General features: G+C 40.2%; 1 protein-coding gene across 1 annotated transcript in view; it reads right to left on the reverse strand.

Moving 5' to 3' along the window:
* SLC37A1 (solute carrier family 37 member 1) overlaps positions 1-9,508 on the reverse strand; it is a 36,173-nt gene extending 26,665 nt beyond the window's left edge. The window contains exons 1-7 of the mRNA XM_026070723.1: positions 9,465-9,508; positions 7,724-8,010; positions 5,876-5,957; positions 4,873-4,999; positions 2,954-3,032; positions 1,925-2,060; positions 297-373 (exon numbers count right to left, since the gene is read on the reverse strand). Of these exons, the coding sequence (XP_025926508.1) occupies positions 297-373; positions 1,925-2,060; positions 2,954-3,032; positions 4,873-4,999; positions 5,876-5,957; positions 7,724-7,779 (557 nt within the window). The 5' untranslated portion in view covers positions 7,780-8,010; positions 9,465-9,508. The remainder of the gene's footprint in view (positions 1-296; positions 374-1,924; positions 2,061-2,953; positions 3,033-4,872; positions 5,000-5,875; positions 5,958-7,723; positions 8,011-9,464) is intronic.
* Between the last annotated feature and the right edge of the window lie 2,839 nt (positions 9,509-12,347).

The raw sequence follows: 12,347 nt of genomic DNA on the forward strand, positions 1-12,347 counted from the left end.
AATATTTGCAAGAATTCTTCTTAATTCAATTCTGAAATACTTCATCGGAAAAATTAAACATCTAAACTAGAGTAGATTAAAGAGCTACCACAGAACACTGTTCTGACATAAGACAGAAGGTTTTAAACTCTTTAGGTAAACTAACCAGGATGACAAAGAAAATTCCTCTCAAGGATCTACCCAAGTGCTTGTTTCATCCCCAAAATCACTGAAGCAAGAGCAGGATATTTAAATTGATTGTAATATTACAGCCCAAAATGTGTTGATTTGTAGTTCCAGTACTTTGGATTATTTACCTTCCTTTTCCAAACCAGTTGCCAATACATGTAACGACACTTGGCCAGCCAGTAGTTTGCACCAAMCCATTAGCTATCTGAAAGCATATAAAAATAACAATAAGCAAACACACCCTGCAATAAGTCAGGTTCCTACAAAATTCCTGCTGAGTGTTGCACTGGAAAAAGGAAGTCTACACAAATGCTTTGAATTTAGAAATTTAGTGGGGGTTTCCAATGATTTTTTTTTTTTTTTAAGAACAAACAATTTATAATATTTTGAAGAGATTCTTCCCTCTACCCAAATATCTCGAAGTACTTTATGAAGTCAAACACAAAAATTAATGTTTAATCACAGACCTAACAAAAATCACATTCCACTAAGCAGAACCGAGAAACTAATTCCCCACACCCAATACTTACACAATACTTTGCCCAATTTGGATGCAAGACAAAGTATGTTTGTAATGAAACAAAATAAAAAATAAAAAAAAAGAAAGCTTTAGGGGAAACTGGACAATCCCAAACATTAATKGTGAAAGGGATAAAAGAAATATGTACATAAACTGAGAGGAGACACTTAACATGCTATTTTTAGGCTGGAGTAGGAACTGTTTCAGCCTGGGTGTTGCACAGGTCCCAAGGGAATCCTAACTTGCTTTGACTTTTCTAAAATTCCTTTTCTAGCATTTCACATTGACACAAAGATCACAGTACAATAATTCACATGCACAATGAGCATTTGAACACGCAATAAACAACATCACTTTATTCACCAAGAACCAGTTAGGTTGATAGCATGAGACCATCCTTGGCATTACAGGACACACTGTCCATATCATGCAGCGCAGTGCTTTGTAGAGACACCTAGCCCAACCCTGAAGAAGCTGGCTCAGGTCTTAGAAACCAAGTAGCCCAAGAGCACTGGGGCAGTGACATGGTTAAACAGGTGACAGGTGAAATGGTTAGAAAGCTTTCAATACACAAGTATCACTGCACGCCATGTTGCACCATGTCATGGACACACGCCAGCTGTGAAATTGTTGCTGATATAATACAAAGAGAGCAGCAATGCAAGGTGTGGAAATGCCTAAAATGACGCAGAAGGACAAATCATATCCTGGTCCTGATCTAAATTTCATTTTAGGTCAAAGGTAAATGTACATGTGATGCCTGATCAGATCTATAAGTGCTCTGAAAAATCCCACACAACGATTTTCGTTGCGGAAGCTGGCTGTGTCTCAGCCACACCAGTGTGGAAGACTGCTCATCATTAGCAGCATAAATATAATTATCCGGCAGAGAAATCCAGGATGCGTCACTCAGGTGTTGACAGACTGACAAAAGTAAATATGTCTGTTTCAAAACTCTCCCACATTAAGGCTTGCAAAGATTTGATCAGTGATTTGACACTGATTGAAACACTTTAATTTGTTTTTAAAGATTTCTTCCCCTAAAAAACATTTTTTTTAAAATAAAGCCTGGGGCTATACACTCTATCATTGCTGTCTGTCATTAACTTTCATAGCACAATGTATGCCAGCATTTATATCTTCTCATCTAACCACTAATCATTGTTTGCACCTGAAAAAACACAACACCAAAAAGCACCATAGAAACTCACAGTAACTAAATAACAGCATGCCTACCTGGGCCATTATGTAAAACCACAGATTATGTATATTATAGAAATAACCCAATCCAAACATTGCAGTGAAGAGTCCGCTAGCAAGCATTCCGACTGTCAGATAATACCGGATAGGTAGCCGTTCCCCTATTATACCACTTGAAACATGGAAGGAAAGAAAAAGAAAGGGTATGATTAAAGTGAGACCATACCCCAAGCTTTCAAAAATAAAGAACATTTTGTGTTTTTTAATTCTGGTTGAGGAGAAACTGTGCTGGCAGCTGCTGTTTCTGTTTTGTTGTTGTTGTTGTTGTTGTTGGTTGTTTTTTTGCACAGAAGCATTAAAAATGAAATGAGCAATTTTTAACACTTGACAAAATAAAACAACAAACAACTAACGTTCACTAATTGCCAAGTACTGACATCTACACAGTCATCTTTCAGGGAGATACTCACCTGGAGCACACTGGAAATGGTTTACTCACAAAATCATTTTTCAAATGATCTGTAAGGTGTAATACATCTCCAATGTCTCCAGCCACTGAGAGCGAGACTCTTCTTCCTTGCTAATGCTTCTACTCATGAGGGTTCCATTTTTAGTCAATAAAAAGAGGCATCTCCAGACAGCAGCTCATCCTATACATCTTAAGATGGGCTAACTACACTTTTAGGAGGTGCCTGTTTCTCTCCTTTTACTAAAAGAAAGCCAGGACAGCTAGCTTAGTCTACACATGAAAGTTGCTGTTTGGGGACACACATCCTACCTCCACATGAAGAAAGACAGGCTAGATTGTGAGCTGGGAAGCATTCCTGCATAAGGCAGTCGTGGGGAGGTAAGAATATTTCTACATATCAACAGGGATTATACCACTGGGGACTCAGGAAGATGCATTTTTCTCACAGCAGCTAGCACAGAGATTGGAGCGTGATAGCCAAGTTCTTCCTGTCTTCACCAGAAACTTTCCAGTAGGAAAGGACAGTAGCTCAGAAGTAGTACAGCCTCGTATAAAAACAGTAAACTATGAAGCAGGTTTTCAAGAGCGAGATTTACCTCAGATACATTCCAATTGCATATGCACACAGAAACGAGTAATCCAGTGCTCCCAGTAATTGCTTGTAGTTGTTCTTATCTAAGAATACATTTTCAAAACAAATTATCAAATTATCAAAAAAAATTACTATTAAATGTACCAATAGCTTTCCAAAAGTTTTTACATTATAAAAAAACCTACTTGTGTACCTGCATTGACATTTAATTTTAAATAGGCACTTTTCGACTTCAGCATGAATTTTGCAAAACATTTTATTTAACCAAAAAAAAAAACCCTCTAAAACTTACATCTTAATTCCACTGTATTCAAAACAGCATTTGGCAACAGAAGAAACATCAGTTATTAACAAGTTGACCATTTCTTACAGCTTCTTAGACAAGAGGAAAACACAAAAGTTTAAGGGATTTTATTAAAAGCATAGTGGAAAGATATGTTTCAAATGTGTGATGTCCTAAAACCTAAAATGGCTAAAAAAGCCATCATCATATAAGCTTCTAGGGAATCAGCTTAATATATTTTATAAAATGTTTAAAGCCTTTTGCATTTCATTTTCCATCTACTCATAGGGCACAGACATAGAAGTCGTGTTTAGAAAACAGCACTCTGCTCTGTACAGGAAACGACCACAATCACAACTAAATGGGACTTGCAGAAAGCATGGAGGCAGCAGGAAGGACTCCACCCAGCTAGAAACATCAACAGAGCACCTAATCTCAGGCTCATCCTAAGAAAAAGAGTGCGGGTATTTGCAAGGAACCACAATTTCCATTGGCTTTGAGAGTAAAGTCACAGGTATTACAACACTCTTCCTTTTAGTGATATTCCCAGCTTTCCAGCTATGCTGCCTCAGAAAAAGAGCTGAAAGAACAAGCCTAGAGTGCCATCAACATGTGTCCATGGAAGAGGGAGGACACTGGAGTTCAGAAGGTATTGAAAATTAAGAAAGCTAACTAATGTTTTAAATCAGTGAACTCACTACCTCCTTGGTCCAGGAACAGGAAACAGCAACCAAGTTTTACTGCACCCCAATAATTTGGGAAACTTATGGGACTAAGTCCTTGCAGTGAACTGATTACTTCGCAGCAGGCAGTTAGTAACACTGGGTTCTGTCCACAGAGAACCCAGAGCTCAGATCTCAAACTATCTTTGAAAAGAATGGGGGATTTTATTGCTAGTTAAAGAATAAGCAGAATAGATTACTGATGGCCACATAGACTGGAGTGGACTAGCATGTTGAATGTGACTGTTCTACTCCACTGATATTCTTSACAGTGATAAAATGTCAGGGAATGATTGAAAAATCTCAATTAAATTAAAATACAATTTGAATTTAACTTGTAAGCAGGCAAATATTTTTTTCTATTTAAGTAAGGGGGCAGGTTTATAAGCTACTCAGTAAGCTGCCGACCCTATTCTGCAAGAAAGTCCCACGTTTCTCACCATTAAATTAGGAGGAAAAAATATTCTTTCTGACCGATAAGGACTCTGAAAAGCTCCAGTTTAGATACACAGCAAGTAATTCCATTTAAACGACCTCTGGGCCTTGAACTAAAACAGCAGAAGATCATAATGATTCCTTTTTACTTTTAATTTTTTTTCCATAATGAACATTTTAAAGACAACTCCAAATTTTCACATGAGCATGTTTTCTGACTGAAATTCTACTGAAACATTTCACAGCTATACCAGGTAAAATAACATCAGCTGTTTAAGTGATTTTAAGCAGGAAAGATACTATAAGGGGGGTTGCAACTTAACTTTGTTCGGAATATCAATGAGAACATTCAAAAGAAAGCACCCCTCCCAAATAAATCTCCTGAATACCTCCACATACGAAGAACAAACAGCAAAAGGCAGATAATCTAATTCTCATTATCAACACATTATCATGAAAAAAAAAAAAAAAAACACCACTCACCAAATGGTTCCCAGCCACACTGAGACACATTAGATGGCTTTTTGACAGGCTGAATCTGGGCGGCATATTCTCTGTAGGAGTTGAGTTCAACTTCATGTGAAGCAGCACAGTGCTTATGCAGCTCTCCCTGATATAGAAAGAGAATTTAAAAACAGAAGACTCACTTGTAACAGAACCCTGCTAAATCCCATACACTAGCAAATTTAACAATTCTAGCTCTATATGAACCTGTGTCAAACCCACTGAAATCAGCAGAATCGTTAGCCTGTGGCATTTTGCTGTGTGAAGCCCCCATTACATGAAAGAAAAACTAYGTGGCTGGTAACAACACCCTGTAGTGAAACGGTGTTTCTGATACTGAGGGATTTTGAAATACTTCACTAACATTGACCCACTTTACTCATTTTTACTCATCAGTCATATACAAGACAGCCCGAGAAGATTTTGCCACCAGCTTCACTGGGAACAGGAGTAGATCTATAACTGGCAAAAAAAGAAAAGAAAAGAAAAGAAAAGAAAAGAAAAGAAAAGAAAAGAAAAGAAAAGAAAAGAAAAGAAAAGAAAAGAAAATCCCATAGAATCCCAAGTGTACAAACAATTATGAAAATGATGCTCAACAGCATTTGGAATAGTCTTGTAAATGCCGCTAGGATTTTATACATTTGACTCATCAGTTACAAGCAACATTTCTCAAACCTAAGAATGCAAACATTATATATCTATACATTAGATTAATTCACATGAATGGTGGCAAGTATAGGCATAGCTGTGCAAAGTGTTAAGCCCAAAGAATGGAAGTATACACAATATTCTAGGAGTGGTGTCACAAAAGTTTATTAAGTAAATAATACTGTGCACCACCTTTATCATTTTTTCATCTTTTAAACCACTCCAAGTTAAAGTTTAACACTGCCTTTCACAAAAGAAAATACAGAAAAGAAAGAGTGTTTCCTTGTTTAATAGGAGTAGAAGGATGTTTAAACAAGGACACAAGGTTGCTTACCTTAACTATACTAATAGGTTTCCTTGATAAATGGAAGCTGGCATATAACAAGAAAGTGAGAATGAAAATGAAGGCTCTATACCTATAATATAAAAAAACCATGCGTTTGAAAATGATTTTATTCAGATTTACTTTTAGTGCTAAGTTATGTTATATATTAAAATATTACAAAAGTTATTGGCAATTTGGGAATAACTGAAGACAACCTTTTTCATATTTTCTAACAGCCAGAGAAGCCACATTAGCATTAACACTCTTTTAGAACATCTGACCTGATCTAGGTTTTAAAGGAAATTCTTTAATACACAGGTAGAGATAGGACTACATGGTAGTGTTGTTTCTTTCTGCACTTGGATTGCGCACAGCTGATTTGTTGAGTTTATATCCTTCCTTTAGGGGCCATTAAAAGGCAGTTCCACATTAAACATAGTGATAATCAGATCTCACATATCATAGTCTCATCTGGTTTCTGCTAAGATCACGACATTAATGGTGGTTCTGTGTGTTGTCAATTTGGCTATTTCGGATTATTGTTTTTTTTCTTTCCTTACTGCTTATAGGATTTTTGCTTTATTTTGCCTTCCTCTCCAACAAGAAGAATCAGTCATTTCTACAGACTACAGAGCGGACAGACACTGAGACAGTGCACTGTCAGCTGGAGTACATGAACATAATTAACCAGCTTGGGGTTTGGAAAGGAACTTTCCCTCATCCTGACCGGCGTCTTTGGGTCTTTCTCTGCAATATGTCTGAATTATAAGGACATATCATAAACTTCCTGTCACTGCAAGGGTTTTAAGCAAAGATAACAATCTGATCTATTCTATTCTCTACTTGCAGCACATACGTTTCAGTTGTTTAAGAAGGGAAATGTTTTGTGGATTTACGCTTTTAACAATACATAGAGATCAGACTAGATCTACTGGCTCCTTCCAGCCTTGACCTTAAAATAAAAATCTGTAAATAATGCTACATGCATACATACAAAGCTCTGATACCACACAGCACATAACGGTTCCTACTTTGTAATTAATCATCTTCAGTCATTCTCTGCCTTATCAACTTCTACATAACAAGGGTCTTCTTTTATATTTCTAGCATATCCACAAACAAAATAAAAAAAGAGTGAGTTACACTGAGTTATTCACCCCCATTACTGAAGGCATCCTCACAAGCCATAAAAACTGTAATGACCTTGTCCTTGCTGCTCCAGTAAAGAAATGTGTGATAATATTGCTCAAATGGGAAGTGCTAGGTCTTTCATTTGTTATTTCTTTGTTATTCACACACAATTGACTCAGTATTCTCTCTCTGAAAAAGCACCAGAGCTGATGCCATCGAAACAGATTCAGAAAAGCTTCCAGGATTAGTTTCCAAAAGCAAGTTTTTTTTTTTTTTTTTTTTGCTATTTATATTACAGTAGCAAGAACCAGAACTGAGCTTCTGCTAGTCTTTATCAAACATCAATTTCTGGAGGAGAAAATACATTTCTAGTCAAGACAAACAAGCTAATCTCCAGCCCCCTTCCCACCTAAGAGTTTGAAAATAAAAATTTGAAATTCATCCCTTCAAATACATACCTTGCAAAGGCAAGGACAGAAGGATTTATTGTCTAGCACACTTGATAAATAAAGATCTATAATACAGTCCATGACTAGGTTCCCCATCAATGTATGCCAGCATTTTAAAGACAGCAATATTTATTTGTTACACAACTGACAATTATTTTCTTGGTTTATATGTGAAGCAATGAAAAGGTAAAAATAGAGAAAAGCACCAGAACCGTCTTTCCCAGATACAAACTCACCTTGTCCAAAATAAAGATCAGCAACATACTTCAAGACTTACCACTGATCTCTTGAAAATAAAGTGATGAAGCGAATGCCAGGAGGAAGCTGAGCCATCTACTCTACAGCTGGTATCAAATTTTAGGCAACACAGTTTTACGGCTGGGCAAATGTTATCTGCTGTTCAGAATGTGTAACAAAGATCCTCCCAAAGCCATGTAATGGTAGACTGGCAACAGACTTGGAAGAGACACTGCAGAGCTGAGCTGATCTCCCTTAAGGTTTTCTTCAGATACCTTCGGTCACTACGCGACCAATTCTTCACTCTAATTTTGTTAATTGCTGATCCTTAAAGAAGAGAAGTTGGTATCTAAGTGTTCTTATCAAGGTATTCTAGTACTTTCTAATGACTATATTTAAATCAGCAATTATCTAATTCAGAAATAAGAAKTAGCATAACTAACCTTCTAGACATCAAAATGTAATAGAGAACTTGAACAAATACTATTTTGAGAAGTCAACAKAGCACAGAGCAGAGGGGGAACATGCATTTAGGACATGATCCAAAGCCTGCTGACATCAAAACTGCTTTTGTCTCAGAGAGATTACAAATTGGTAATTCCCCACCTTACAAAGATCTACTTTAAAACATCAGAACCACTCATAAGGTTGAAATTCGTTCAAAGACGACTGCAGTGTTTTCAGCCCAGAATGGAGAACCCTTCAGCTTGAGGAGGGAAGCAGCCAAACACCGCTGCTAGCAGATCTCAATCAGCACTCCCCCGGCCAGCCTGATCCTCCTGTCCCAGCACCGGTGCTGCACAAAGCACGAAATCAGCAGAAACCTCAGGGTGGGGGAGGAAAGGGATGTTTTTCTGCCACCTGAGCACTCTACACCAGCTCATCCAGGGGGCGAGCACAAAGGGGAAGGCAGGCTCTCGTGCATAGGCAACACTGGGGGGAACACTGAGACTGTGACAGCACCAGTTCAAATTGGCATTAAATGTTGTAAAATTCCTACCGTTTCTTTAAATCCTGGCCAAAGACCCTCAACAGGAAAATATGCAACGTATTCTTTATTACATGCTCGGCAACAGGAACTAGCTGCACTGTTATTTAGCAGCAAGTTTGAGCCACCGGTTGCGTAAGACAACACAAGGCACTGTAGGCAAAAGGTGTGACTGCAGCTCACGCAGACCAGCTGAGCCTCCCCGTGTGCTAACAGCAGTGCCATCCCAGCAGTACAGCGGATGATGTACCAGGACTACAACTGTCACCCAGCAGTGTCCCTGCCTGGGAGCTGTGACAGATCTCCTACTCTTCTGGTAGCCAAAGCTAGTGGGCTTAAAGGCAGCACCAGCCACGCTTCTCACCATGCTTCTCACGGAGATTTGGCAAGATACAGGACTCACTCTCCCGGGAACAACAGGAAGTGAGCTAACGAAAAAATCTCCTTTGAAGAAAACAACTGTCATTATCAAGGGCTTATATTAACCTGGGATTTTTATAAGCTGCCATGTGACAGGCAGAGGTGTGAGCCTCTCTCCTCTGGTCTTTATTCCCCCCTCTTACTATAGAAAGCACAAGTGTGCTCCTCTTCGACTGAGTGGCAGCACTGAACACAATACCTGTTGCGTCAAACCTGGCCACTTGAAAACTTCATTATCCACATATGCTTTACCCTTGGGAATGGAAGAAATCTACGCCCTTTTCACATAACTGAGTATCCCACCAAAAGATCAAGGGTCTGCTCCTTTAYGTAAACACACATTTTTGTCATGCCTTTAATTCTTCACATTCACCTGGTTCAGCTTGACATCTCTCCTGTCCCCTCCCCACAATGAAATCTCCCTCCTGTAAAACAGAATAGACTCGTTAATCTTGTTTGGTGTTTTTTTTTCCCCTCTCTCTCCAAATCAGATACTAGTTGTGCAATTAACCAGCAAATCCTATAATCATTCCCACCTCTCCCACCAGGAATTTCCTACCTCCTCTCTGAAGCTGCCRGGGCCAAGGAAAGGGCAACCTTTTCTTTCCTCTCCCACCCTCAGCTGCAGTTTCCTGACTCCCTCTGTGTCAGACCTAGTGGCTGCATAGCCACAGTTCAGGTGGCTGATCTGTCAGAAAACCAGCCCTGAAAAACAGCTGGTCTAATAGAAAATAGTAACCCACTCTGCGGCCACAGGACTGCTAAGTGGGATGCACCTGAAGCAGCAGGAGCATAAAGCCAGGGACTAAAAGTGGTACTGTCCCTTACAGCAACAGCTAGCCATTAGGTCAGCTGAGCTTGAATGTCAAGCCATCAAATGCTCGTCAATCATTTTGTGTTTGGCAGAACTCAGCTATGGAGAACTCCAGTGGGAGAAGAAAGAGAAGAGAAAAAGAGGTGGGAAGAGGCAGCCCAGGGTAGGAGTGAGCAGTACTCCAGCAGTAGCAGACCTGTTTCAGGGCAATCCCAAACCCATTTCTCCTCTCCCACAGTTGTCCCAGATACTGAAACTATTATTTAAGTGGCCATACTCCGAGTGAGGAGGCAGAAATATCCATTGGGGCGGGGGGAGGGGGGGAGAGGAGTGAGAGGCTAGCAAAGAACAAAAAGCTGAGGTCACAGACCTCTTAAAATGGTTCCCTTAAAATATAAGGGGATAAGGCAATTATCATTCATGGAAATGTAATTGTTAAACAGGTATTCAATGTGTAAGGACTGTAAGAAGTGTAAGTGTAAGAAGTCAGAAGCCTCTCCGCACATCTTACAAACATTTTAATACTAAGTGGCCACACAAGGTTACACAACCGTGCACCTGCTGCACAGATCATACTCACACAAAAGCTAGTACAAAAACCACAACCTCATGATGGCATATGCTTGCTGTAAATCCAGAATCATGTGGCTTCAACAAAGACGACTGAACTATCAGCAGCATTCAGAGAACTGCACCCGAACTCTCTTTGACAGGGAATGATTTCCTCTTATCTACTACAGGCAGAGAGACCCAAATTCTGGCCTTACAAGGACTGGAGTGGATTTCATGCCCCAAGCTCTTGTTTACTTGTCAATCATTTATCTCTATCTCCATACATCTGTGAGTTCATCTGACATTCATGGTTGTGCTTTTCACAAACAAATAAAACTTTTCCCATGAAAGCAAAGGACCCTATGGCAATGACACTTGTGATAACAGGTTATAAAGATCTCATGCTGCTGTAGATGAAACCAGGTTTTATAAAGAAGTTATTCTTCACAAACAATATTAGTAAGATGTAGCAGATAGTTTACCAACACATCTTTTATATTTCCCCTTTATTAACAAAGCACAAGGATAAACTTCAGTTCAATAATTGAACTGGTTTCCTATTCTTTCATTTTCAACAACTACTTTTCCTGGCAGTGCAAACAAATACCTATACTCCTTGTTATATTGCCAGGTATAAAACAATATTCTGGTACTAAGTTTGAACCCATACTTACCTTCCACATTTTATATTTTTCCTTCAGGCTTCACACTGCACTGTCTGAAACACAATTCCCTTGCTGTTTCAGKAAAACACTGTCATTTTTTACCAGCCTTTACCACCGTAAATACCATAAACTTTGGCTCAGCTGCACTGTGTTGTGCATTGGAGAAATGGAGTGAAGCTCCTGCTTGGTCCCTATGTCCTTCTGCACTGTTACTCTGGAGGACWGGCATGCATTACCCACTGCTCCTCTATACAAAACTCAGGTCCTGATCAGGATGTCCTTAAGGACTCAAGAGGCCTTTGGGCACATGCTGATCAAAGGCACAGTGTACTTAATGCCCAGCAGCTCAACACCTGGGCCATAAACTACCAAATCCATGAGCTTAGGAGGTTTTAGAACAGTCTTAAATGGCAGTGCTCCTTCTGTTTAATATTAATGAACAAATCTGAAAACAAGTAATCCTGACTTTAAAATGTGGCAAACCATCCTTGTGAATATACAATGAATCTATAACCGAGTTCCATAACGACCAGTAACTGTGTTAGCGACTGCACTGAACCGGAGGCTACTGCAACATGAGATGACTAGGTGAAAGCCAGTACAGCTGCCCAGCCTCCCTAAATGTCAACTGCCAGGCTTGGCACTTGGATGGAGTGCTAAAACGCAGGCTACCCCGCGTGGCCAGGCCTGGAGAACGAGGGAAAAGCGAGGACATGTCTCTCCCGCAGGTGGGCCTTCCCCAGTGATATGAGGTGCAGCCTCCAGGAGAGCCTGCTCACATCCGTGTAGGAAGTTTTCCAGCAGCAGTTCAATAGTGCAGATCTCCACTTCTGRCTTTCAATGTGTCTTTAAAATCACTCACCGGAGACTCTGTGCCTTTAACTGTACACACCGAGGCACACCAACCTACATCCACCGCTTCCTCTAATCAAGAAAACCAGAGGCTCCTCGAAGAACAATCCTCCCTGTGCTTCATGCCTTACACCAAAACCTGACACGAAATGAACCGCGGAGGGGCAGGTCTCAAGGAAAGCCTGCGAGGCGCAGGTGCCTTACAGGAACCTGAATCCTCAAGGGGAAAAAAAGGAGGGGGGGCAAGAGGGGAAAGAAGGAAAAGGAAAAAAGGAAAGCGGGGGGGGCGGTGCCTAACCCCGCAGCAGCACCCAACGCCCGAGGCGGAGAGCGGGGCCCCCGGGCGGCCCCCGCGGGGAGGGGAAGGGAAGGG

Source organism: Apteryx rowi, unplaced genomic scaffold (assembly GCF_003343035.1).
Source record: "Apteryx rowi isolate R43461 unplaced genomic scaffold, aptRow1 scaffold_317, whole genome shotgun sequence".
NCBI lineage: Eukaryota > Metazoa > Chordata > Aves > Apterygiformes > Apterygidae > Apteryx > Apteryx rowi.